Source organism: Lepisma saccharinum, chromosome 25, assembly GCF_977018435.1.
Source record: "Lepisma saccharinum chromosome 25, izLepSacc3.1, whole genome shotgun sequence".
Taxonomy (NCBI): domain Eukaryota; kingdom Metazoa; phylum Arthropoda; class Insecta; order Zygentoma; family Lepismatidae; genus Lepisma; species Lepisma saccharinum.
Window position 1 is genome coordinate 966,415 of NC_139253.1, and position 26,654 is coordinate 993,068.

Here is a 26,654-nt window from a genome sequence, read left to right on the forward strand (position 1 = left end):
ACTAAAATAAAGTGAGTCAATAATATGAATATAACGAATAACAGAATGTTAACAGGATCACGAAGAGGCGCTTTCACGCCAAAGCGACACGTCAAATGACACACATTTTAAAGATTACAGTAACAGCTACTTTCACACCAAAATGGCACGCCACTTATGGCAATTACATTCAAAAATATCTAGAGTGGCATGACACACTGCAATTTTGCTTTCCAAGTGCATGTTCGATGTTCAGCGTGTCTCTTCGGTGTGAAAGCTCAGAAACATTTTTCACTTCACGATTTGAAAGTCTTAATTATCCACCTAGCGTTTTTCACAAAGCGTTTAATATGCATTTGAGGTAGGCTATACAGTGATTTTCATTGTTTTATATTGTTGTAAGCGTATTTGCTGTAAGTTTATGTGCATGCATTAACCCCTAAGGCCGGTTTGACGTACAGCGTACTGACCTTCACGTTTCTACTATGGGCGGTTTGACGTACACCATACGTCCGCAACATGGCTCTAAATGAATGCCTGTTCCGTGCCATCTATTGGCACAGAGAGAAACGAATTTTCTTCTGCTTGCTAGTGAGACTGTATTTTACTGTCACCTAGTGTCATTTTGCGAAAATATTTCGAAAGTTAGTTTTGTTTGTCTCTTGTTTACTGTCCTCTAAGTCCGGAATTCTAATACCCAGAAGTCTAACGCCTGGGCGATAATTTCAATCAGAAACACGGCAGATTCGCACAGCATTGTTTAAAATGCTGTATCTTCGGAACCACTAATGCAATTCAATTGAAACTTTCTACATAAGCAAAGTACATATCCATGGGTTTATTAAACCTGCAAACATTGTTCAGAAACTATAAATACAATAATACAATACAAAAAAAAACATTATGTTAGTGCTGGCTATTCCATATTATTCATTACTAAATTATTGTATTGTATTGTATTATTGCAGTTATAGCAACAATACAGCCTTAACTGTTTGCTCTACATGCTACTTAATTGTAACATTATTAAGTTAGAATAATCATAGAAACACAGTAGGCGTTTTTATTGTAGAATTACTCAAACAATTAAGTTTCACACAAACCACAAACATGAACGTCGTTTTGAAGACCTTCTTTTGTTCTCTTGATCTAAATTTGGAATAGACACAATGAATTGAGGACTTGTAACTTTAAAGGAGGATGACGCTGGTTCTTCATCAGCAATGTCGAAGGCTGAACATAAAGTGTTGAAGCTGTTTATGTTGTGGCCATAGGGAGGGAGCTGAATGCTGAAGGCAAGAAGTCTGCTTCACTAAACACATTACTGTTAACTGGGGTAGTACCCCGTTATGCCCCACTCCATCATGCCCAAACGCCACATTATCAGGTTACACGATCTTAACACAAAATGTGTGAATTGAGAATAACTACATGACCTGTTTTATGATATCCGACAAGCGTGAATGCGTTCACAATAATAAACACATTGTAACTTACGGCAGCAAATAGTTTGCCTAATTAGGGCCTCCCCGATGGCGCAGCGGTAGCGTTGTTGTCTTGTAATCAAGGGGCCCCGGGTTCGATACCCGGTGGAGGCACATAGTGGTTCGGATCCCACTTTAAACTGTAGGTCCAGTCCCGATTAGCCTTACTGTGCATAAAGTGGACTTAAAACACCAAATCAAATCAAACCAAGTTTGCCGAATTATTGCAACGGAGGGTGAAAATTGTACGAGCATTCCGTTCTTCCTGGAACACCGTCTCGAACTGAGGCCAGCGGCTGTCCAGACAAAGAGTACTATGTGTTGACGAAGTTCCAAGAACATGAGAGGAATAGCGCCATTTACTTGGCAAAAAACACCCCGTACTCCGTCTTATTCCGCTTCCCCGTCTTGCCCCGCCTTCCCCTATATTGCTGATTTCAGCATTTAAAATATGTTAATGTCTCTCTCCCACAAACATAAATATACATACGTATTGTTTTCATTGCATTTTGACAGGATTAGAGTATTTATTAAATCAGTATCATATGTAGGCTACATTATATTTTGTTTTGAAAATTATTGAGAAATTTGTCCTCAACTGCCTCTTAGTAGACACAAAAGCACGATGTAAATAAGGCTAAATTTCTACATACCTTCCGTTCCACCACCTGGTCCTATAAATAGAAGAAAATGTAAAATTGTACAAATCAGAGAATTTAAGATTCTGTTAGGATTATAGTGTTAGCAAAATTCTTATATTATATATTCTGATTGATTCGTTATTTCATATTAAAGATTAGAGTTTAAATTATATGTTGCACCCTTGGGAGAAGAATACAATTCGCATTAACATTACAATTACCTATTTTTGACCACAAAATTATTGTCTCCAAATACATGTTGCTCGCAAGTATATACCGTTCACCACGTGACCTACCAATCTAATATTAATGTATGGATGCACTTTTGTAACGATCAAACTCTTCCCTTCGGTGGTGTCTCGTTGTTGGAGGAATCTACGGGGAAACTATGATAAGTGTGCATCTTACTTTAAGTAATGTGTTTGTTTTCCTGAATTAAAAGTCCTGTTATTTGTACCACTGCGAAACTTATTTTCGGAAAATCCATCGCACCTTTGTCATTGCACATTGAATCGGCTGTTTCCATATTTCTTCAATGTTTGTCCTCCCCTCTATAATTAATGTCCGTCCAAGGTTCAGAGTTGTGTGTGGGGGGGGGGGAGGAGGGGGGCAATGCAAAGGAATGATAATCCTCGGCCTAGTTTTATGTATTTAATCTTTATGTTTTGGCTTATTTTCACAGATCTGCTAGAAGTATCTCCAAGATTATATAATATACCGTCAAACGGACTCGTCATGAGTCCGATAGATGTCGGTAGGAGTCAGATGCTGGTGGAACAAAGGGAGTGTGAAGACACACACGTGCACCTTGATCTTTGTTTCCTTACGATACATGTGCTGAACTTCTTTTGTCTTCAAACACGTTGTAAGATTGCAATGTTTAAAAACCAATAAAAAATTAAAATCAACTTTTTTATTTGAATCTAAATAAATAAAATATTTGTTCTGTGTTGAATTTTGCAAGAGAAATCTGAAGATATGTTGCTATATCTTATTTATTTACTAAATATAGGACTACTACACATATGCTATCTAGTTATTTTCAAGTGTTCTTACAATACAAGAAAGGGAACAACTTTTTAGTTCTTACTAAAAATATCTACACTTTCCAGACTTTGATTGACGTAGAGTTTAATGACTGTAATGATCATCGGAACATAATATATCCTATGGAATCTCGTGTTACTATTATGTTGAATACATGATGCTTCATCCATGCAACATTTTTTTATGTTGGAGAATTTTCGTGTCAAGTAGATTTGAGACCAGCATAAATTAATTACGTTTTCAACGTAAGTTACATTTAGCCGGGGTTATTCTCCCCAATAATTCGTACCCTGTGTGTACTTACTGCAATCTAAAGCACATTGACGTCTGCTATAATATAAATAATCTCCTATGCACAAGCTGCGATCGTAGACAAGGAATGGCCTGCAATCGTAGAAATCGGCACATTTCCAGCAGAGCGTTTTGTAACCTGAAGGAAAAAAGGAGACATGAGAGCAGTAATACAGAACAACTACTTAATCTTATTTCTAAAACCCAGTGTTATATCTGATAGATACCACACTGACACTCTCAAATCAAGTTAAGGTTGCGTGCAATTGTTTTCTGACATTTCAATAATTAATTACAGCATAAATACCTAACGAAACTACTATTTGTCTTATGGAGGCTTCAATATATTAGCATTTGCAATGATCCAAACTTACAGCGCAATGGTGAGAAAGGTTCAATAAATATATCCTGTTACACTTTAAAGGCCTCTCATGAAAAAATGAAAAATTTGACATAGAACATTTATATTCTCAGAGGACGACATAACATGATGTCTATAAACAACTGTCTGAGATAAATTTTCTTTATTCAGAAATTAGGCCATTTCGAATGTCCACAGGAAAAAAAAGATAAAGGCAAACTATGCTATACCTGGATATGAAGGACCGCTTCCTATAAAATAAAAAAATTCGAGTATCAGGAATAAATTGGAGCTTAATACATTTTTGATATCAAGAAAAGTAATTTATATAGTCCGAAACAAAATTATTTTGCTTTGTGTATTGTTTACTATTTCCCTTTATGTGAGAATTGGAAGAAAATATTTCATAAAGAAACTTAAACAATCTTATGATTATCATTGCCGTAGTATGCATATGATATTAAACACTAATGCAAAAAAAGTACTTTTGTGGTTAAACCTTTTAATTTTTTCTACGTTTGACACAAATAGAGAACTGTCTTTGTGAGGAGTAATGAAGGGTTTAAACTAGGACAATGTATGAGATGTTGCAAAAATCAGGATTGAAACAAAAATAGATGAATGAAATTCAGTAAAGACTGGAAGTTCAAAAACAGTTGGAATGTTTAAATTTAGATGGTTTATTACATTTCCGTATTACTCGTATCATCTTATTTTTATTGGTAGTAGTATTGGTAGATCGAAGTTAGTTCTAATTTAATTAGATTCTACGCTTGGTTCAAGATTAATCACCTTGTTGTGAATTTGCTCACCACATCCAATCATTTGTCCTTTATTTTCCTGATTTTGCATGGACTATTGGTAAAAATAATACAATAATAGTTATAACAATAATAAGGGAAAAGCAATTTAAACATTCCGTTTTCATTATTTGCTTAATTTATTTGATCCAGTCTTGTTTCAGCCTGATTCTTTTGCAATTTATTACACATTGTCACATTTTAAAGCATATTTACTGAGAAAAAATATAGACTCTAAGTGTATTTGTGTCGAAACGTGGAAAAAAATAAGAAACACATTAACAAGAAACTATATAAACAGAATCTTAATACTAGTGTTCAATATATACGTAGGATATTTAAGTAAGGAATGAGCTATTAAAAATTCCAAACACGGGAATAAATCGAAAAGGAATATCTGGAAAATTAATATTAAATTATGCAATTTGGAAATGAAGAGAAATATAAAGAAAGAACAATAAAATATAATGTTTGCGAAAGGAAGGACCGGTAATGAAACTAAGGGCGAATGAATTAAATAACATACTTTCGACCATACACAACTATACAATAGTAGTTTGTACAACAGAGATAAAAGAAATACATTTTAATCCTTACCGCATTCTCTCAAACAATCATCTACATCGTCATATGTATTTCCAATGCCGCACGACCGCACATCTGTGGTTTTCAAAACACACACTTCACTTTCACATGTCCAGCACGTCAGTCCACCTAAGAAATGAAACACATACATGGTGAATGAAAAATTACAAAAGCGAATCCATTCCTTCGGATTTCGGATGCAAGTGAACTGTTTTTTACACTGACCTTCTACGATGTTGTTACATACGCTGCAAGTGTGAATGAACAAAAACTAACACTTCAAGGTTATATTTTTATATGTTATTTTCATATTTATCGCTGCTAGGACAAGCATTGTCTCAATTTTGTTATCTTATGTATGACTGAGATTTTAATTCTTGCCAATCCATTGTTCGACACCGAATTCCGTCCACAATACACTTGCAAAAGTCCATCCTCCTGCAAATGTTAAATATCCAAACTCCTCAAGAGAGACATAGACTGGCTGATCATATATTCCTACATAAAATAGTGAATGGCAACATCAGAAGTGACCGCCTCCTTCAGGAAATTCACTTTCGTGTGTCTGCCCGCTCAACAAGAAGCACTCAACTTTTTGCTTCTCAGAAGCCGAGATTGTGCCTCATCCAGCGCTCTCTGTTCCATAGACTGCCCAGTGAATATAATAATCTAGGAAGCCAAATAGACATTTTTGAAAATGTGGACCGCTTTAGAAGAAAGTTAACTAAAAGTATGTAAGTTTCTTAACCACATGTAATTTTTCTATGTTATTATTTTTGTTGTATTATGTTATTATTTTTGTCCTTATGTTCTATAAAATCGTTCCAATGTAAAATAGCTAACGCTGTATCTGGACTCTTCTATTAAATAAATAAATAAATAAACAAGATTGTGTTCCAAAGTGAGCTTTAAATTGAATTATGGAATAATTAAAAAATAATGATTACTTCTTAATGTTTAATACCTGGATATGATAAGGATTTCACTGCATCTGAAAGGTAAGAAATTGGAAAATTGTATATATATGAATATTGTTACGTTATAAGGTGTACACGGGGATGCGGCAGTGAAGAGTTAGTCAAGCGGGTTTGTGCAGGTCCTGGATAGCCCTCCTTGGCTCAGCGGAAGCACACTCGCCTAGTCAGGCAGCGATTCCCTAGAGTCTCGGAGTCCGGCGACGTCATACGAGCAAGTCACCTCGGACACACCAAATAGCGGTTGTGACAGTACTCTATCAATTGCGCGTGTTACCACTGCGGCCACCGAAATGTTCCCACACTGCCGGTTTCCAAAAATCCAAGGTACTTATGTGACTCGACACGTGTCGTCTTTCTGATGGAGCTTGCAAGCTACCGTACCACTACTTCCCCGTTTCGATCAGGTAGTCCGATTATTGCAAGGTGGATTTCGTCTTCTCATGGCAATATATATACTAAATTATAACATATATAAACTATATATACAAGAATATACATATATTCTTGTATGTATGCTGTAAGTGCATTTTTCCAAGGCAATATTTAAAAAATATTAATTGATGATTTTCTCACCATAAGATTTCTATTTTTTCTGATTTGCTCACAGTCTCTTCTTTCCTTAATTTCGTTTAACTTAACAAAATTAAGTTGTTATTGGAATAGACATATGCAGCAATTTTCAAACTATTTCTACCAATTTTCAAATCAGTGAAATTAATTTTATTCAGTTCCAAGATAAGCTGGGAAAAGTAAATGGAATAAATATTTCACCCACAATACTTCATAATTTGATTTTATGTAGTTAATATACCCGAAAAGATATGCAAAACTGATATTGTTATTTAAAGCATCAATTAATTTAAATAACTTCATTTTGGTTATGTAACAAAATATATAGTATATACGTACAACTACGTGAAACCTCATTTATATGTGTTTTTCCTGTACCTGCAATTATAAAATAAAAATATAGCATAAACATTTTTGCAAACATATAATCCTGAAGATTACAGATAACTATACCGAAACATCCTTACTTTTCATCTAAGAGCCTAACTTCTTGGTTGAGTGGTTAGCACAGCGAGCTACGACGCCAGGATTCGAATTCATGGGCACAGATGCTCTATGGGAGTGTTCCTTCAGCAATTTCATCATACAATCACTCATCGTCACGATTATCCAATACACCACAAATTACACCTCTCCAAAAGGTACTGCAAACGGTGCAGATACCAAATACACTACTTGACACCAAATCAACGAAGCAGACGACTCGGTGTTGCACCGTGTAACCATCGAGACGCGTGAGTGCAGAGAGCCAAAAAATGCAGCGAAGTGGAAGGGGCTATTATTACCCAAGTGCTCTAACTAGCATGGTTGGCTAGAGCAGCGGTTCTCAACCCTTTTCTCATTGTACCCTTTAGTCCTAACTAAACGTCTAATGTTGCTACCTTCATTTGGTGCAAAGGTACATAAACCTTAAACTTAAAACTCAGCTAGCTTATCTACAGGGTAGGGTTCTTTGTAGACAACGAAACCAGACAGGATGCCTTCCAATGGAGACGTTTAAACGAATATATTATTTAAACACAGGATACATGGAGTAAGAATTTTACATGATAAGCTACATTCTTCTATAATTTTCTCGTTTACAGTCAATTTTCAATGAAAATATTCTTCCTTCGTAATGGGCAGATCTGGATCGGGACTTCCTTCTCAATGGACGGTCTGGATCTGGACTTCCTTCTCAATATGGAGGATCTGGACTTCCCTCTTAATGGACGTTCTGGATCGGGACTTCCTTCTTGATGGACGGCCTGGATCGGAACTTCCTTCTCAATGGACGGTCTGGATCTAGACTTCCTTCTTAATATGGAGGATATGGACTTCCTTCTCAATGGACGTTCTGGATAGGGACTTCCTTCTTATCTTCTTTGTAAACTTCCCTCTGGATTTCAATTTATTTAGGTTTTGACTATTTAACGAATTCCTTTATCCTTTTCCAACTTTTTCCTCCAAGCTTTGGGAATAATACTAATATCCTCCCTTGGGGCTGCAATTGGAACGCGCCACCACTAACTAGGTACAACAGAGTGTATACTTGGTGCAGCCGATTGACATGCGCATCCAAGTAGGTGCTACGGTTAAACCGCGCAACCAAAAAGTGCTGTGGGGCGTCGATCAGAACGCGCTCGCCACTGATGTAAACAAAATTTCCCCTATAGGAATGGTAAATCAATCATACAGATGCAATATCTGTTCAAAGACACAAACTTGTATCAGTGCTTTGACTTCCTTAATTTTCATATTAACTTACATGTGATAACTGACTTGATTTATAAGATATATATATTAATTTACTTCTTTCATATTTATTCTTTGTCTTCTTATAATATATTCTATTGTTTTTCATCTTTCCGATTTGCTTTGTTCTTATTTATAAAATTATTCACATATATTATGCCAATTCTTAACCTTGCACGACTGGTGCTGCCATCTCTATTCTTCTTTGGCAAACTATTCACATTACTTGGTCCTATTGGGTACGTAATACAATATTCCCCCCGTTGGGCATAAAAAAATTCTCGTAATATATATATATATATATATATATATATATATATATATATATATATATATGCAGATACAATTTTTTTTTCAAATTATATATGTACAATTCTATTATTTCTTCTTGACGCTTTCTTTCTTCTCTTCTGTACAATTATATCTTCTGGCATGCAGCATTTTTCCTCATCTCTCTATTACTCTCTTCTTTCTATTTTCGTTTCGAGATATCTTATCACCACGTTCCGGAAATATTCATGACCTCTCAAGTTATTTCTAGATACAAAATATAATTATTCAATAGTTCATCTCCTGCAAGTCTGCTCGTCTGTTCTCTCCAAGATAGTCTTTACTTGACGATGTCCTTCAAAAATAGTAATTTTCGTTTCACCCTTTTCTTCATTCAGCAATCTCTCTACAGATTATCAGTTAGCTCAGATTTTTCCGTTTCAAAGAACTCTCTCTCTTCTCTAAGTTGACCATCTAAGTGTTTTTATCAGCTACAATAATTCTTCACCTCAGCCTTGATTTCATATCAGCATGTATCTAGATATATTTATTTTCTGTAATTACAACCCATTCTCGGAATACAACCGATTCTTCTTTAACTTCTGGGATTACAACCCGTTTCATTTGCACTTTTCTTAATACACGATGACTTTTAATCGTCTAAGCTTACAAAGAATATGTTTTACTGATACTATTCGATCTTCTTTCATATTTTCTTCTCCTTTTCCTGAGAGTTTTCTTCGTAATTAACTTCCTTCTATGCCTAACTGTTCTATCTTCTTCGTTCTTCTGTTCGTACAATTGAAAAGTTGATTTCCACTTTCCATATTACTTTCTTTGGCTTCTTTCCTTTTACAGGTTTGATCTTTCACTATAGGTCTCATTGTTTAATGGAGTGGTGACATAAATTAGCACTCATTATTCTTTCTTAAGATATCACTTGCAGAATAGATTTTCCTCCAACGATGACTATCATATATATACGTATATCTTTTTACAGGAACTAACATTAAAGAACTAAAATTTTCTTCTTTCAAATAGATCATTACTATTTGCCCAAACTAATAATTCCAAGAATTTTTCTTCTGGTGAACTAGAACTTTTCATACAACTTTAATAATTCTAGAAACGCTTGCCAGTCTGTAAATCAAAACATCTCCTTACTTTGCACTAGTCAGTTTTATTTGTTCCTTCCGATTCTTTCAGATACCCGTTGCTTGTCACTATCTTGTTTTCTTTTTCTCTTCCTCTTTTTCTTCTCTTTCTTCTTTTTTCTATTCTTCTCAAGATCCTTCTTCCTCCTCTTCCAACTTTCTTCTAATAACTAAATTACTTTCATTTCTCTCTTCTTCCAATCTAGTTTCTGCCAAAACTTCTTCTGTTCTAGATCTTCATCAAATGCATGCTCTCCTTGTCTTTTCCGTCTCGTCTTCTTCTTCCTTCTCTTTGGCGAAGTAGAATCAAAATCCGTTTGATCTATGTCGACCCTTCTTAGCATATTATTAACTTTCTTCAGGTTATTTTCTATTTTTAATTTCTTTCTCTTCTTCTTCTTCCATGTCTTTACGTGAATATATCTAAATCTCATTTTACTTTTCTTCCTTCTTTGTTTACATCTTCGGTTATATGTATGCTTCTTTTCTTCCTCCGTCAGAGACTCGTCACTAGAACTTTCTTCTTTCATCTTCATTTCGACATGGATTTCTTCATCATTACATTGACAAGTAAATTTTTCATCCCTTGCTATTCCTCTTTCTTCTTCTTCTATTTTCTTATCTGTCTCTTCTTTGTTTATTTCGCTTAACTTTATAGCTTCTTCGTCTATCTTGCTGTCATGCTGTTCATTGGAACTTTCCTCTTTCATCGTCCAACTTCTATCTTCTATCAGAATCTTTGCTTCTTCTATCTTGTCTTTATTTGCATCTACTCTAGAAGATACTACTTCTATTTGCGATTTATTTTCAACAATTTTTCTTTCCATACTGTTGGTTCTGTGTATATTCTCCTCTCTAAGTTTTGAAACTTCTTCCTCGATCGTCCTATTTATATCCACGCTTTTGTTTTCAATTAGCAGTGTTGTTTCTTCTATCTTCTTTTCCAATGATCTTCTATTTTCTTCACATGTCTCGGTTATTTTCTCGTAAATTTTCTTGCTTTCATTTCTTACTGCTTCTAACTTTCTACTATTTTCATCGAGCATTTCTTTCACTTCCTTGTTATTTTCTTCTAACTTTTCTTTCACTTCTCTGTTGTTCTCTTCAAATTTCTCTTCTAATCTTCTGCTATTTTCTTCCATTCTTGGTGCGTTAACTTCCATTTGCATTGATATCTTTTGAAACAATTCTATTAAGTTTATTTCTTCTGTCTTCTTTTGTTTTTCTTTTAACTTTTCTTTCTTGCAGTTCTTACATACGTATCCTTCTTCCTTTTCGCTTATTGATATATATTTTTCCTTTCTTATTCCTTCGCACATCCAGTGTCTCATTTCCTTACATGTGGTACAAACAATAATCTCTTCTTTGTTTCCTTCCTCTCCGCAACAAATGAAAGTTTCCCTTTTTTCTCCGTCTTCCTTCATTGTAGCTTCTCCATTCTCATTTCCATCTTTATCCTTTTCCTCCATTTTCAATTATTCTTTCTCTCTTCGCTGTCTGGTTCCTAATTCTCTAGCCCCAAAAGTTGGTCGCCATTTATTTATGCTACCTTCATTTGGTGCAAAGGTACATAAACCTTAAACTTAAAACTCAGCTAGCTTATCTACAGGGTAGGGTTCTTTGTAGACAACGAAACCAGACAGGATGCCTTCCAATGGAGACGTTTAAACGAATATATTATTTAAACACAGGATACATGGAGTAAGAATTTTACATGATAAGCTACATTCTTCTATAATTTTCTCGTTTACAGTCAATTTTCATCTCAATATTCTTCCTTCGTAATGGGCAGATCTGGATCGGGACTTCCTTCTCAATGGACGGTCTGGATCTGGACTTCCTTCTCAATATGGAGGATCTGGACTTCCCTCTTAATGGACGTTCTGGATCGGGACTTCCTTCTTGATGGACGGCCTGGATCGGAACTTCCTTCTCAATGGACGGTCTGGATCTAGACTTCCTTCTTAATATGGAGGATATGGACTTCCTTCTCAATGGACGTTCTGGATAGGGACTTCCTTCTTATCTTCTTTGTAAACTTCCCTCTGGATTTCAATTTATTTAGGTTTTGACTATTTAACGAATTCCTTTATCCTTTTCCAACTTTTTCCTCCAAGCTTTGGGAATAATACTAATATCCTCCCTTGGGGCTGCAATTGGAACGCGCCACCACTAACTAGGTACAACAGAGTGTATACTTGGTGCAGCCGATTGACATGCGCATCCAAGTAGGTGCTACGGTTAAACCGCGCAACCAAAAAGTGCTGTGGGGCGTCGATCAGAACGCGCTCGCCACTGATGTAAACAAAATTTCCCCTATAGGAATGGTAAATCAATCATACAGATGCAATATCTGCTCAAAGACACAAACTTGTATCAGTGCTTTGACTTCCTTAATTTTCATATTAACTTATATGTGATAACTGACTTGATTTATAAGATATATATATTAATTTACTTCTTTCATATTTATTCTTTGTCTTCTTATAATATATTCTATTGTTTTTCATCTTTCCGATTTGCTTTGTTCTTATTTATAAAATTATTCACATATATTATGCCAATTCTTAACCTTGCACGCCTGGTGCTGCCATCTCTATTCTTCTTTGGCAAACTATTCACATTACTTGGTCCTATTGGGTACGTAACAATGTACCCCCACCATAGGTTTTTTCTGAATAGTGGGTTTTGGGGAAATTCTTTGGCTGCCTAATTGGTGGGCGTTTTTGATATGTTGGAGGCGTGCATCTGCAATAGAGCAAATGGCATTCGGGCTGTATGTGGAAAAATGGTATACAAATAAACATTAGAATCCTACGTTTATTATTTTATTGGGTGTTTCTACGTTTACAATCTTCATGATTATTTTGTTACGAAAATAAAAATGTGAAACTCATGTAAGCTAAGAAGTATATAACAAACTTTAATTTTCAATATTTTTTTCATAGTTATTGAAAAAAATAAAGAGCAAAAATAAGTTTGTGAACAACCTGTTTGCAGATTTTATTGTAAATCCTCAGAGTTTCTAGTGAGAAAGAAGTGCCTGCATAGCCTGATACAATTTCTTAATGTCTGGTTTTGCACTTGAAACTTTCAAGCGTAGATTCGACTCCAGATTTAGTCTATTGCAGATTTCGAACGAGTATTCTATTTCAAAACATATGAAACAAAGATAGGAGTGTCAGTGAAAAAATCAGCCTTATTTTTCTGTTGAGTGTTAAAGCTATGAAGTCTAAAATAATGAATTCTGCTCTACACACCTGCAGATAAAATGTTGTCTTGTGGGTATTATAAAATATATCTTTCAAGCTGATCGCGTACCCCCTTCAAGTCGTTCATGTACCCCTTGGGGTACGTGTAATACAGTTTGAGAACCACTGCGCTAGACGATTTAAAGCAATATTACTTGCATGTGTGTTAGTTGTTGACACAAGCTCTCACATTATAAATACATCCTTCAGTGTGAGTCTGATGTCGCAGCCAACGTAAAAATTCCGTAATCGAATATTCTGGTGAAAGGCAGGGTGATAATGAAATGTTCATTATGCTAATGATAAGTTGTTATGTAACACGTTACCATATTACGTCATCGCATTATTCAGAAAAATCATGAAAGTATTATGTCTTTTGTGTATATTTTGTTCACAAACATAAGTATTATTATCCAGGAGTGTTAAAAATAAATATATAAGTACTCCGAAAAGAATGACATCATGAATTTTAAAGTCCTCGTCTTGATAATACTGTGTGTTGTATAGTGTAATAAATTTATGGCACTAACATAGCAGGGATTTGTTTCTGGAGAGATTGGAATTGGAAAGGTGGATAGTACAGGCACGGACAGTAATGGGTTCGTTACAACCCAGAACTATACATAGCTTTGTTCTACGGGGAACGGGATACACAATTAAAACATTTCGTGTATTTACAGTTTTTCACTCTATAACAATTTTACTCTAAGACAAAAATGCTAATCACGGGTCCTTTTAAGGGGTTCTTGCATTTACATGTTTCGTTTTTTTATTTTTCAAATTCATTTTCATTTGAAATTTAGAACTCAAACTTTGGGTTGACTGTATCTCCACCAACTTCCCCTTGTGTACGCTATTGTTCTGTGTTGTAATATAGATAAACATTTTTTTGTCATGTGACATAGGTGTTTGAAATTACTTATTTTACTGATATAAAGTGTAGGAATAAATCTAAAAAGCTTACCACAGTTTTCGTAACACTGATAGGCACGTCGATATGAGCTTTTAGAGACGCAACCTCCCCCGGAGGAGAAAGTGTAGTTACATTCCCCACCGTTGTGGCAGGTCCAGCAACTTGAATGTCCTGAGAAGAAAAAAATTCTGTGATAACACCAAAATCGGTACACCCGACGGCGAAAGAAACAGTAGGCGAATTGTCCACCACCAATTTAATTCGGTCTGTATTACACATTGTGACGACAATGAATTGAAATAATGACGTCAATAAGCAGAGAACAATGCCTGCTTCGAACCAACATAGTTTCATTCCTTAAAACAATACAGGATGTAGAATAAAAAAGTAGTGAAAATAACGGTGGACAATTTTCCTACCATTATCTTTGCCGTTGACTGTACCTTTACATGGTTAAAGTTTGAGACAACTAAAGTGAGATATCGCACCTTGTATGCTACTTGAAATGCAGCCTTCGAGGATAAAGCACAACATTAACAGGAATAGCGCAAATGTCCACTAGCAGGCCACTCCTATATCAATTCAAACTTATTTCTTTTTTGTAGTGTGTGACGTAAACATTGATAGTCTATACTTACCTCATATGTGTTTTGAACAAACTACAAGCGAGAGTCAAATGAAAACCTTCATTTGTTTTTGTTTCTTATCTAGAAGATTTCTGTCTGTAGCGTTGCACATGTTTGCTGCATTTTAGCACAGACCTATTGCTGATATACATATAGTTTCAACTTTGAGTTAGTGCCTGTATACCTAAGAACATTAAGTGTTTGGGGTCCACGTGCAGTCACTTTGAGCCACTGCCGAGAAATTTCCAGAAGTTTCAGGCTGACAGAGGGTAAGAAATCACTCCTCTTCACTGGTGCAAGTGTGTATAGGAGACGCCATCTTTAAAATGAAAAAAACAAATGGCGTTTCGAACCTAACTTGATTAGTGTTGCAGCCTTGAGGTCGTTTTGTAAATAACAGGTGATACCTCATGTAAATTTGAGCTGTATACAGTCTGCCCAGCAATTTTTATTGGACTTTTAAAGTTTTAATTTGACTCTTGTAATACAGTTTTGGCTCTGGGCCGAGATAGCGCGTGAACAACTTTGAACAACTCTTATAACACAGGTTAATACTCGTTATGCAATATAGATACAATTGTCTATGCTAAAGATATGTGCGTAAATAAGCGAGACGTTAAGGGACAAAAATGCCGGCATCTGCGCCATGTCACGCACTATTTCGGCCCAGAGCCAAAACGAACGCAATGCATTTACGTAGGTGTGTCGCCAGGTTTACTATTTTGATTTCATGCTGTTAATTTCTCTACCCAGTTTACATATATAGCAGCGTAAACGTTCAAAGAGTACTTGTTTCAGCGTTAAATTAGTCGTGATAATCAATTAGATAACGAGATTAATTAATATAACCATTTTTTGCTGCTTGTTATACCGATGTTGACAAAAGCTTACAAAAATATTACACTCGTTTATAAATTCAATACCAGCTCCTCATCATTTGAAGAGTGTTATCAAAATGTTAATTTTACTTAAAGAGGTTATCAATATTACTCAAAATTGTAAGGCCTAGTTCTTAGACTGTGGCCGAATCCGCAAGCGTTCCGTTAGGTCATTTCCCGTCTCTTTCATGTGCCGTCCGAATCGAAAGGCTCCCGAGTATTACAGTTGCCACTTCTCCCGCCAGGTGTCAGTTCGAATTTCAAGCTCTGGGACGCAGGCACATAATATGAAAGCACAAGGCAGGCGCCAAAAATGTTTTTCTATCTATTTACTACTGAAACTGAAAATATAGCATGCGATTTATTCTTTTACATTTTTGTAAACACAGTTTTATATATAAAATATTCAGGTAGCACTGAGTTATATATCACCTATTCAATAAACGTAATCTCTACAACGTGAAAGCTACAATGAGGTTTGCCGAACGCATGGCTACAGCGAGTTGAAGGTTAAACTTGTCGTGCCTTCTACCTCTCCCCATCAACTCATCAACTCCACCTACTAGTACACTGTGAATTCTGACTATAATGGTACGGGAATTCAATAGGTGAAACCAGACACGTTTCCAGGGAAAGGGTTCGGGGGGCTGAAGCCTCCCAGTAATTCTACAAATATGTATTTTTAATAGTGTATAGTGGCAGTTAAGTTTGCTTCCTAGCAGAATTAAACATCTTGTATAATACATTGTAATATACTGAAAAATTCATTTGCATGGCTTCTGTTGCCCACAGTTTTGCCTTTAGATGGCGGCTGCTAGTAAGGAATGAGACCCATCCTCAGAGATAAAATTCTGGAATGGGATGGGGCTCTAGTTGGCAGCAGCTGCTGATTCGGACGCGGCCTTACAGGTCAATTGTAGTACGAATTTAATAGTGCTCTACATGTAGAAGATGTTCGTAAGAGCCATAGAGCTGAGACAGTGATATCAAATTAATTTTAGCCAGTTAAAAGTAGTTTCCAATTTGCCAAAAGTGGCAGAAAAGTACCATAAATCATTTCAATCAATCAAGTTAACAGGCGTCACTTCAAACTTAATTTGTAGTCACTGCATGAAAAGTAGAAGCTTATTGAACAATAATATATAGATTATTGGCCATACCTGGTGTAGATGTTTCTGTAAATAACATATATAAATTTAGAAACGTCAGGAAATGATAAAAACGTATGACATAACACTCGCATAACTAATTCATGTTACTGGTGAATTACAAATTCAGAATACAACGATTGCATTCAGATCACACGTCCAACCGAGTGCAGATAATTTACGTAAGTTTATTAAATTAAATTTTGCTATTCATTAAAGACAAAAAAAATTCAACAATGAAATGGCATCAGTGTCAGTTATTTATAATAATGCTTCATCAATATATTTAATACTACAAAAAGCATAGTGCCCAATTATATACAGGGTGTCATTTTAATGGCGCCCACGGACCACAGATTCGTGTAGAGGACATCAAAACAAACAACTTTTCTCAGTAACATTTTTCACGTTGGTGCGTCAATTCGACGCTACAGTCGTTCAAAAAAGACCGTTTTGCCGCCTGGATGCTGGCAACCACACACAACATTTAATTGCATTTGTGACGTCATTTCCTACGGCGAAACAGCGCACGGTAGGGTTGCAAGGAACACACAAATTTTGTGAAAAATTACAAACTACCAACCACATTATTAGCTGTAAAACGAAGCGAGAAACGCGTCCAGTAAACCGAACATCATAGCCTACCAGCCAGAAGATCAGCAGTCATCTCAGGGGAAGGGGGAAGTGAACCAACGATATGAGAAATGGTAAAAACGTATTCAAAATGAAGAGTCAATATCGGATTTTGTCTCAGCCTACATGTCAAATATCAACAACAATAACTTTTATTGTACTTACAGCTTACATGTGGCTGTTTACGCCCAGCTACATGTCAATTATATTTGCAAATCTCGTTGCAAGGTTGATATCTACAGGTTTGTGTCCAGATGCCTTGTGGTACTTTTGTGCTGATAACGGAAGTATCTGAGGTTCACGTTGTTACATTACGGCTAAAACACGTACAACCACAGTAACAATCTAATGATGAATCAGTAGCGAATATACTGCCCTGTTCAGAGTTGCAAACTATTACATGTGTATCCGGTGCGTAGATAAACACAGTCGTCTTAGAGTTTCTTTTACTACTATTTATATCCCTGTATTTTCAACCATTTTTGTCACTTGCCTCATAATGCCCTGAATATACATTATATTATGTGTTGCTTACCTTTTTAATTTTGAGTTCTTTCATTTCTATTTTGTCGTCTGTTCAGTGTGTCACAGACAACTAGATGCCAACTTGGTAACTAGATTTGCAAATATTTGACATGCAAGCTGATACAAAATTCGATATGACCACTTCCACTTGAATTCTATTTTCTATCTACCATTTTTCGTATCGTTTGTTTACTTCCTGTTGGGTTATAGAACGTGTTTTCTCGTTTTGTTTTACGGTACATAATGTGGCTGATTGTAGCTATGTCATTTTTCACAGAATATGTGTGTTCCTGGCAACCCTGTAACGCATCGCTTCACGACGGGATATGACGTCACAAATGCAATCAAATGTTGTGTGTGGTTGCCAGCATTCAGGCGGCAAAACGGGCTTTTTTGAACGACTCTAGCGCCGAAACGAATGTCCAACGAGAAAAATGTTACTGAGAAAAGTTGTTTGTTTTGATGTCCTCTATACGTTTCTGTGGTCCGTGGGCGCCATTAAAATGACACCCTGTATATTATGCGCGATGTCAAATATTGTATTTTGTAATGTACATGCACCAATGTCCCTCAGGGGTGCTTTCGCTGTGAAAAGTTCTCAATAATGAATAACTTAATTAATACTGAATTTGAGATTTATTTTACACTTTAATAGGTTGAAAAAGCAGTAGTTTAACCATAAATATTTGCAGGATTGTTAAACTTTTTAATTGTTATAGTTGTTATCAAAATACATATTTATGTAAGTACCGTGCGTCCATTTCGATCTGCAGCCGAGAGATCGGGAGAAGCGTGGCGGGCGGCGCTGGCGGAGATGCCGACATTTGCGGCCTGTAATGCTCGCTTATTTTTACGGACATATCCAGACATTTATATATATATTGCAAAACGAGCACTAACCTGGGTTATAATTCATCATCTGTAATTCATCCAAGTTCTGCAATTATATACACAAAAAAATACGCTTTAGAAGTGACGATAAGACTCACAGATAATAAAACATTTTAATCATAGTTTTGACCAGCAACGTCCTGCTTAAGTTTATATCCTTGAACGAGTTTTGTGTCGATGGGGATCGTTTGGAGGTTTCGAATGTGCAACACTGTATCAAGATTACGCTGCCGACGAAACCATTAAAAGTCAATGGTTTTCGTGAGCTTCCTCGATGAACTCGATGAAATTGGGGCAGCGTTAGAAAGTTATCCAAACAAACCTCTACGCCGTGTTTCACAGGAGATGGGAGTGTCAAAATCATCAGCACATACAGCCACTAAGCTACTAAAATTAAAACCATACTCTTATAACACAGGTTAGTGCTCGTTTTGCAATATTTATATAAATGTCTGCATATGTCCATAAAAATAAGCGGACATTTCAGGCCGCAAATGTCGGCATCTCCGCCAGCGCCGCCCGCCACGCTTCTCCCGATCTCTCGGCTGCAGATCGAAATGAACGCACGGTAATACAATTAAGATATCTTACGTGCAACTGCCATTCCTGTAAATTGAAATAAATTTATAGCATTGAGTCGACTTTGGTTTCATACTCTATCGTATCTCTATCGTAGCAATGATGTGAAAATATGTTATTTTTAGTCGACAGAAGTCGGCATTTTAGTTCTGAGAACTTTCTGTTAATAGTTTCACAGACTGAATGTTAGTCTATTGCTTAGGTTATTGTTCTGGTGACATCACATTATCATGCTTAAAGGAGTTTTGAATGTGTAAGGACAAAAGCTGCATATCTGTAACATGAGTACCTTTCCATTCTAATGTAATAATAAGTCTTTTAATATTACAAACATTCTCTCAAAATGTAATAATTACAGACACAATATTAGCATGGTTCATCTATTGATTTATAAAAATTCTCGTAAATGTTGTATCTTAACTAATCATAATGTATAAAGCATTGCTCATACCCGCTGTCGCCGATCCTGTAAATTACATAAAATTATGTTAAAACTCTAACCAAATAATAGCGTAGAATAAGGCAGATAATTTTTATACATTTTATGAATCTCCTCATATTTAGTTGAAGATGCACGTTGTAGTATACATATCAAATATACGCTAAAGTAAAATTAAACATTAAGATATACCTTGTCGGAATAGAATAATTTTACAATTTAACCCTTCAATATAAGTACAATGTTTCTTGTTAAAATTTGGAGCATATTTTATTATTGTGCTCTAAAATTGGTGTTTGGTTATTATAGTGAATACATTTTATAAAATATGTGTAGATATATATGTGCATAAGTCAAAAAATCATATCTGCGTAATAAGTTTAAGAATTAACAAAGAATTAACTTATAGAGTAGATACTTGTCTCATTGAACATAACATAACAAGTAGACACACTTTCAATTTCTATCAGATTGAAAATTATTATACCATTTATTTGTTGCAATTTTTAACAATTTTCAACTGAAGCGAACTTTAGTGATTATATTTTCGTAACTGTATTATGATATTCAGTAACAGAGTAAACAAAATTACTAAAAACTAATTGATTCTAATTTCACATCACAAATATTTATAATGATTTCATTAAGTAGTAAACCAATGACACATAATAACGTGATGTTTCAACTTTCAAATATATTTTCAGTATTAAAATAGTATACAAATACGTAAAGTGGTCTTACCGACTGGAACAGGTCGCAGTCCGGCTAATTAAAAGAAAATATTAAATAATGTAACTACTAATGATTGTATAAAATTATACTTAAGCTAGAACAGAATCATCTGTGATATTTATATCAAAATACAACAATAAATACTATATATTACTTTCATACTTTCATACCAGAAATGTTCGTGCAATATCTAATTTCGTATCCGGAAAATTTTGTAAAATATCTTCTTACATACCCTGGTATTGATGTAAGGGCGAATATTATCGTAAAATGACGGTAATGGTTTTTCTTTTAGTGATAATACATGTTACTATCACTCTCTCAATTAATTATGCATTTCTGACATTCCACGAAAAGTGGTCTACTTCATGTAAATAAGAAATGAATTAATACAGAAATTATTATTGTTTTTAATTGCATTAAAGTTTATATGCTTTTGAATGCATATTATTTGAACATTTCACCAAAGGTTACTGGCATCTACAGCCTATATGCTTCACAGACAAATGAAGTCAAAATTTGCTACATTTCCTAATTCTATGAAATCAGTTCATTATGAATATTTTAACCAAATCTCATGTCTGGAACCTTAAATTTTGTGTGTAAAATGTCGCACACGTAACGTTGGAATGCCCCATTTACTTTTTTGAAAAGATAGGCATTAAAGGAGTTTTAAACTCCAACAATGTCTTTATGAAAACAATGTACGATTCGCTATTGATCATTGGTATATAGGATATTGGCAGAAAATAACATCGAATTATTGCTTGTTTTACGTTATACTATCTAATCATAATATCGAAAGTCAACCATTTAAATTTTTCTATCTTAGTCAATATACATAAGGCAACATTAGATTTCTGATAACATTTACATAATAACTCGAGTACTTACAACAGCTTGCTAAACATCGTAAGAGGTCACGATATTGGCCTCTTTCATCACATGCTGTACCTTTAATAAACTCGAGGTTACAAAGTTTGTTTTCGCATCTCCAGCAGATAGTTTGACCTTAGGATAGAACAAAATTAAATTACAATAATTTTCAACAATCATTATTCCCCTTCAAAATAAGTACATATGATATAACCACCATTGATTACATAGATTAAACATGATATCCTTATGATCATCATCAGTGGGCTTAAAATTTTACATTTGGTTGTTTATTACTTCTAATGAAATAAAAACAAGGTTTAGGACGGTCAATTGCTGCTGCATTAATAACGCCATAGAGTCAAACGTTTACATCATCAGAAATTTTGGCAAATAAATTTATAAATAATTCTATCACACAAATAGTAGTTCTCGAGAGGAGGGACATGTGTGGAAAAGATTGTGTTTGGACTAATTGATGCATAATGAAAAAAGAATTATGAGACATAGGGTAATGGTGACATTTCAATCAAAATGGATTGAGGCAAGTTGGTTACTGTGCGAACGGATGACTCCACTACTGGTACAAATTCTGGAACTATGATATATTGAACTGAGTGCAGGGCGACAAGTCGATATCGGGGGAAAATGACAGTGAGACTGACTGCGGTGTCATTCTAAAGGATAAAGTGGTCAACAAGCATGTCTTTTCATTCAGTGTTTGGAGAAAGATTGAGAATGCAGGAGAAGTTCAGTTGCAGAATGTTGACCATTGAAGATGAAACTGCAGCAAAATATCCAAGGGTGGATGTGTAGTGTCGGTAGCTGTTATATCAGGTCAGGAAGTAGAAGTTGAAGGTACTTTGAGTGAGAGAGTTGATGTGGTTTAGTAGCTGAGTGCAGGGAAATGAAAGGGAACACGGAGGAGAGCGATGAGTGAGATAATGAGTGCAGTCATTTCGAAGGGAAAGTGACAAACCGCTACATCGGGAGAAGCTTAGATTTCAATTAAACTCAGAGAATGAGATATCGGACCTCTCAAGATTCCACAAGGACAATGAGCATGGAGTGAAAATAATTAAGAAATATACCAGAGAAAGTTAGATACTTGGTATGTGTTTTTCCTGCAGAGCTGGCCCAAAATAAATAGAAACGAGAATTGAACAATCCATATACAGATTAAGACTGACAAGTCGATTAAGTAACTTTTCATACATACATATGCAATACATTTACTTCACTTTATTAAAGCATACATTTGCAATAGCAAACAATTGATTCTATAATACAGGGTAACAATGAAAATTCCCTACTCTTATGTATAGTACATACTTTGGATTGTCCATGTATTCCTAATACAGACATATTTCATGAGGAAGTATAGTCTGTCGAAAATATACCTTTTATTACATGGATTTCACAGAATTTTGAAGACATTTTTCATGTGCTTTCAGGATTACTAACCTTGCATTAGCTACTAGAATAGGACCGTTAGCTCTACAAAGCTATTGGCTACGATCATGGCAGTTTACGATTGTCTCCTACAATAAAGCCTGGATTTTAATTCGTAGCATTACTATGACTCATTATGTATTTAACAAATCATCCACTGTAAGCTTCACTTTCTTACTAAGTTAATTATACTAAGTTCATTGTATAGATGTATATATGCACTATTCTATTGCTTCATCTATATAATTGTTGTTTATTGTTACCATGTTCTTTGTCATTATAATGCAAACAGTACAACTTCTCTCATTCATATCTTACCTGTCTGGATTTCCTAGTTTGAAGAAAGTAAATTAAAATAAGTATTTGGAAATGAGAAAAACACATAAATAAATAAATGGAGAAAAGTGTCGATCCGCCTAAGATGATTGAACTCCTTCATTCATTCGCCGGGAATAGGTACAAACGATTTGCTAGATACTAAATCATAAATTGAGCGTCCACCCGTCCTTTTCACCATCTTACAAGGTACACTTCTTGAATTAAAATACAAATTATTAATTAAAACAGTAAACAATTAGTGAACTCTATTCAGTTCACTTGAATGTGATTTCATATTTAAAGGAAAATATTGAGAGAGATTTTTGGATAATAATGTTTCATTTCTTTATTTTCAGAAACAAGTTAAATTCATCACAAGTTTGCCGGAAGAAGGTAGGTGATAATATTTTGTGATAGTATTATTGCTATAATTTAATCCCGTACTTATTGATGTTTCCTTATCGATTAGAAAACAAAGGAAGTTCAAAACATAACTAACAAAGCTTTTTAATTAATTCTTCGCTTGTGCTTCTAATTGAAAGTTACAAAACACATACTCTGGACGCTAATGTTAAAGATCGCCTTATGCAAGCACTCGTTCTATCTACACTAGACTATTGCGCTCCAGTGTACAGTAATATATCCCAGGGCCAAACTATAAACTTAAAAAAATTCATAACTGATGTATACGTTTCATATTTAACCTAAAAAGAAAAGAACATGTATCCCCCTAGTAGTACTTAAAGAAACTTTCTTGGCTAAACATTAACAATAGAAGAAAATACTTAACACTCACCTTGATGCACAAAATACTTAAGAGTGCCCCCCAAAATACGTATTAGATAAGATCTGCTCTCGTAGAACTTCGGTCGAACATAATATCCGCAAGAAACACAATCTAAAAATCCACAAACATAAAATCGCCACATATAAGAAGTCCTTCGTTGTGACAGGGATAAGGGAATGGAACAAACTGCCGGCACCATTGACTAACATTATTTGCCATCAAAGTTTTAAGAAACAACTAAAGAACTTACTATTGTCCCAACAACTACATTAACCTACATATGTAAACAATTGCACCTGCACTTACACATCACATAATGCATACCTAACAGCCCCCCCCCCGCGCCACACAGAATGAACTACTGAAGGCTTATTACTTATCTTTTAGACTTATCAATTCATGTATCATTTTATTATTGTATAATCTTTATATTATCTTCATTGTATTATCATGATCAATGTGTTTTATTTTCTATGTTTTTATTCATTTATTGTATCTGACAAGAGTTGGTTGTAAGAATGGCCCACGAGGCCGAAACACGCCTGCTTAAATAAAGACCATTCTATTCTATTGACGAAGTTCATTGGCGTGGCATGTCGTGATTATGCCGTGAATGTTTGATGATAACCACTGCTTCACTTAAGACTCGTAAGCATTATTAGGAAGCATTTTTTTCCTATGCAAGTATATATACTACGAAAAGCTCTTACCAGACAATAAAAATTACCAATAGACGAGAGCCAGCTTGGTGACTGAGCTCGTTAGGCGGTCAACTTTCGAAGTTCTTTCATCCAATCATCCCTCAACGCCTTCGTCTCGATTACCCAAAAGTGGAAGAAAAAATACTCTAAAAATAAAAATACAAATAGGCGAAAGGGATCCACCTCAAACGGTTTCAGAAAGAATAAGAAATGTAAATGTTGTAATATTTATTTTATATTATTTTGTAACTATGCTGAAAGTTCTTACGGTTGACATCATATTTTAAAGATTTTGTCACATCTCATCGAACTCCAACATGCGATTTATTCAAATTGACTGATATTTTATTATTTAATTAATTTATTTATTTATTTTATTATTTATTATCTAATATTCTATTTCAAAATTTGAAATATGTGGTTATGTTATTTGCCTTACTGAAAGTAATTGATGCTTATTTATCAAAAGGCAAAGTACCAACTAATCATATTGATAAGGTGAACAAAGAAAATAATATTATTACCTCTGCTATGTTTTCCGCAGTTAACTGGATCATGTAAAATAAATAATGAAAGTAGTAGAACGCGATGTACACTCCGAATATTTTTGGATTCGATTCATGTTATATTGAACACAAGGCAAAAGAGAATAAGTGAAAAGAACTAGTAGAAAAGTAACTTAAATCGTACAATATAGTGGCAAATATTAGCAACTGACGAACTTGGCTGTGAACACGTCTTATTTAGTAATAATGTGGTTCCTTTAATTTTTCAAAGGATACAACCTAACCTACTGTGTGAGCATTAACGTAAAATTTTCAATATTTCTCCGTTAAAATTTTAAAATCTCTTTTTCAAGTTACAAAGCAGTATTTTCAATTAAATTACGTTAATCAGGGTAACTATGTAAGAGCCGGTAATACTTTAAAAACGACGATGGTCAATTTTACGGCTGCTGGATGACAGTGTAAATTGAAGGTCTTGGACCGTTTTTCGTCAGCCAACTTTTAACACTGTACAGTGTCTCTCAAAAGTTTTAGGACAACGACATTTTAAACTAGGCAACCCAATTTACGCAAGCCGTTGGTGGGTTGCGTGCAGAGTTAGGCTCAATTTCAGGGTTGCCACATGCACAATAGATATTTATAAAATACGCGAAAGAAATATAAACAAGTATTATTGTATAAAATTATTAAAAATATCACTATTATATCGCAAATGACAAAATTCTTTCTGAAAGAAAAAAATAGGTTTTCTAGTATTTCATCGCTAATGAACCTACAGTAAGGAAAAGAGGTGAGAGGAAACGAAAGGTTACAAGGCAGAGGAGAAAGAAAAAGCGAAAGGAGAAGAGGAAAAGTAGAGGAGAGAAGAAAGAGAGGATAGACGAGGAGAGGAGATGTAGTGAGGAGAATGGAAAAAGATTCGAGGAGAGATGAGGAAAAAAGAACAAAGAAGAGAAAAGAGGAGGAAAACGAGACGAGAGGAGGAGACGAGAAGAGGGAAGTGGAGAGTAGAGTAAAGGAGAGAAAAAGAGAAGAACGAAAAAAGAGAGAAAGGTGCAGTGGAGTCGGAAATCTAAGACAGGAAAGGAGATAAGAGGAATGGAGAAGAGTGGGATGGAGATAAGATGCGAGAAAAGTAGGGAAGGCGATATGAGATAAAAGCAGAACAGAAAGAGGGGAGAGAAGAAGGAGAAGGAACTGGAGAGAAGAGGTAGTTGCAGAAAATATCGTCTGAGCGTCAAGAATGGATGCATTGGTCAAATTATCGACATGAAACATTCAATAACATTTTGAAATGTATTGAATAATATATTAGATCGGTGCGAAATGCCTTTTGGCTGAGTTGAGAGCAAGATAAAATCTTCCACTTAAGATCTTTGATTTTACCTGCGATTACACCACTAAACAAATGAACGTAATTTTTTAATATTTATAAGAATTATTCAATTTTTCTCCATTTCTCGGTTCGTTGAAATGGAGATTTTGTAATTCAATATTTCCCCTCCC

General features: G+C 35.0%; 1 protein-coding gene across 6 annotated transcripts in view; it reads right to left on the reverse strand.

Annotated features, from left to right (window-relative positions):
• Nucleotides 1-26,654, reverse strand: part of LOC145979018 (uncharacterized) — a 125,691-nt gene that overhangs the window by 73,171 nt on the left and 25,866 nt on the right. For 5 of the 6 annotated variants that reach the window (XM_083112082.1, XM_083112084.1, XM_083112083.1 and 2 more), the window contains exons 2-15: nucleotides 25,167-25,190; nucleotides 23,155-23,167; nucleotides 21,403-21,519; nucleotides 20,518-20,541; nucleotides 19,789-19,803; nucleotides 19,350-19,364; nucleotides 16,722-16,736; nucleotides 14,109-14,228; nucleotides 7,075-7,113; nucleotides 6,153-6,179; nucleotides 5,201-5,317; nucleotides 4,034-4,054; nucleotides 3,456-3,581; nucleotides 2,117-2,137 (exon numbers count right to left, since the gene is read on the reverse strand). In XM_083112082.1, coding sequence (XP_082968208.1) covers nucleotides 2,117-2,137; nucleotides 3,456-3,581; nucleotides 4,034-4,054; nucleotides 5,201-5,317; nucleotides 6,153-6,179; nucleotides 7,075-7,113; nucleotides 14,109-14,228; nucleotides 16,722-16,736; nucleotides 19,350-19,364; nucleotides 19,789-19,803; nucleotides 20,518-20,541; nucleotides 21,403-21,519; nucleotides 23,155-23,167; nucleotides 25,167-25,190 — 694 coding nt within the window. The remainder of the gene's footprint in view (nucleotides 1-2,116; nucleotides 2,138-3,455; nucleotides 3,582-4,033; nucleotides 4,055-5,200; nucleotides 5,318-6,152; nucleotides 6,180-7,074; nucleotides 7,114-14,108; nucleotides 14,229-16,721; nucleotides 16,737-19,349; nucleotides 19,365-19,788; nucleotides 19,804-20,517; nucleotides 20,542-21,402; nucleotides 21,520-23,154; nucleotides 23,168-25,166; nucleotides 25,191-26,654) is intronic. The other variant, XM_083112081.1, reaches the window with a different exon arrangement.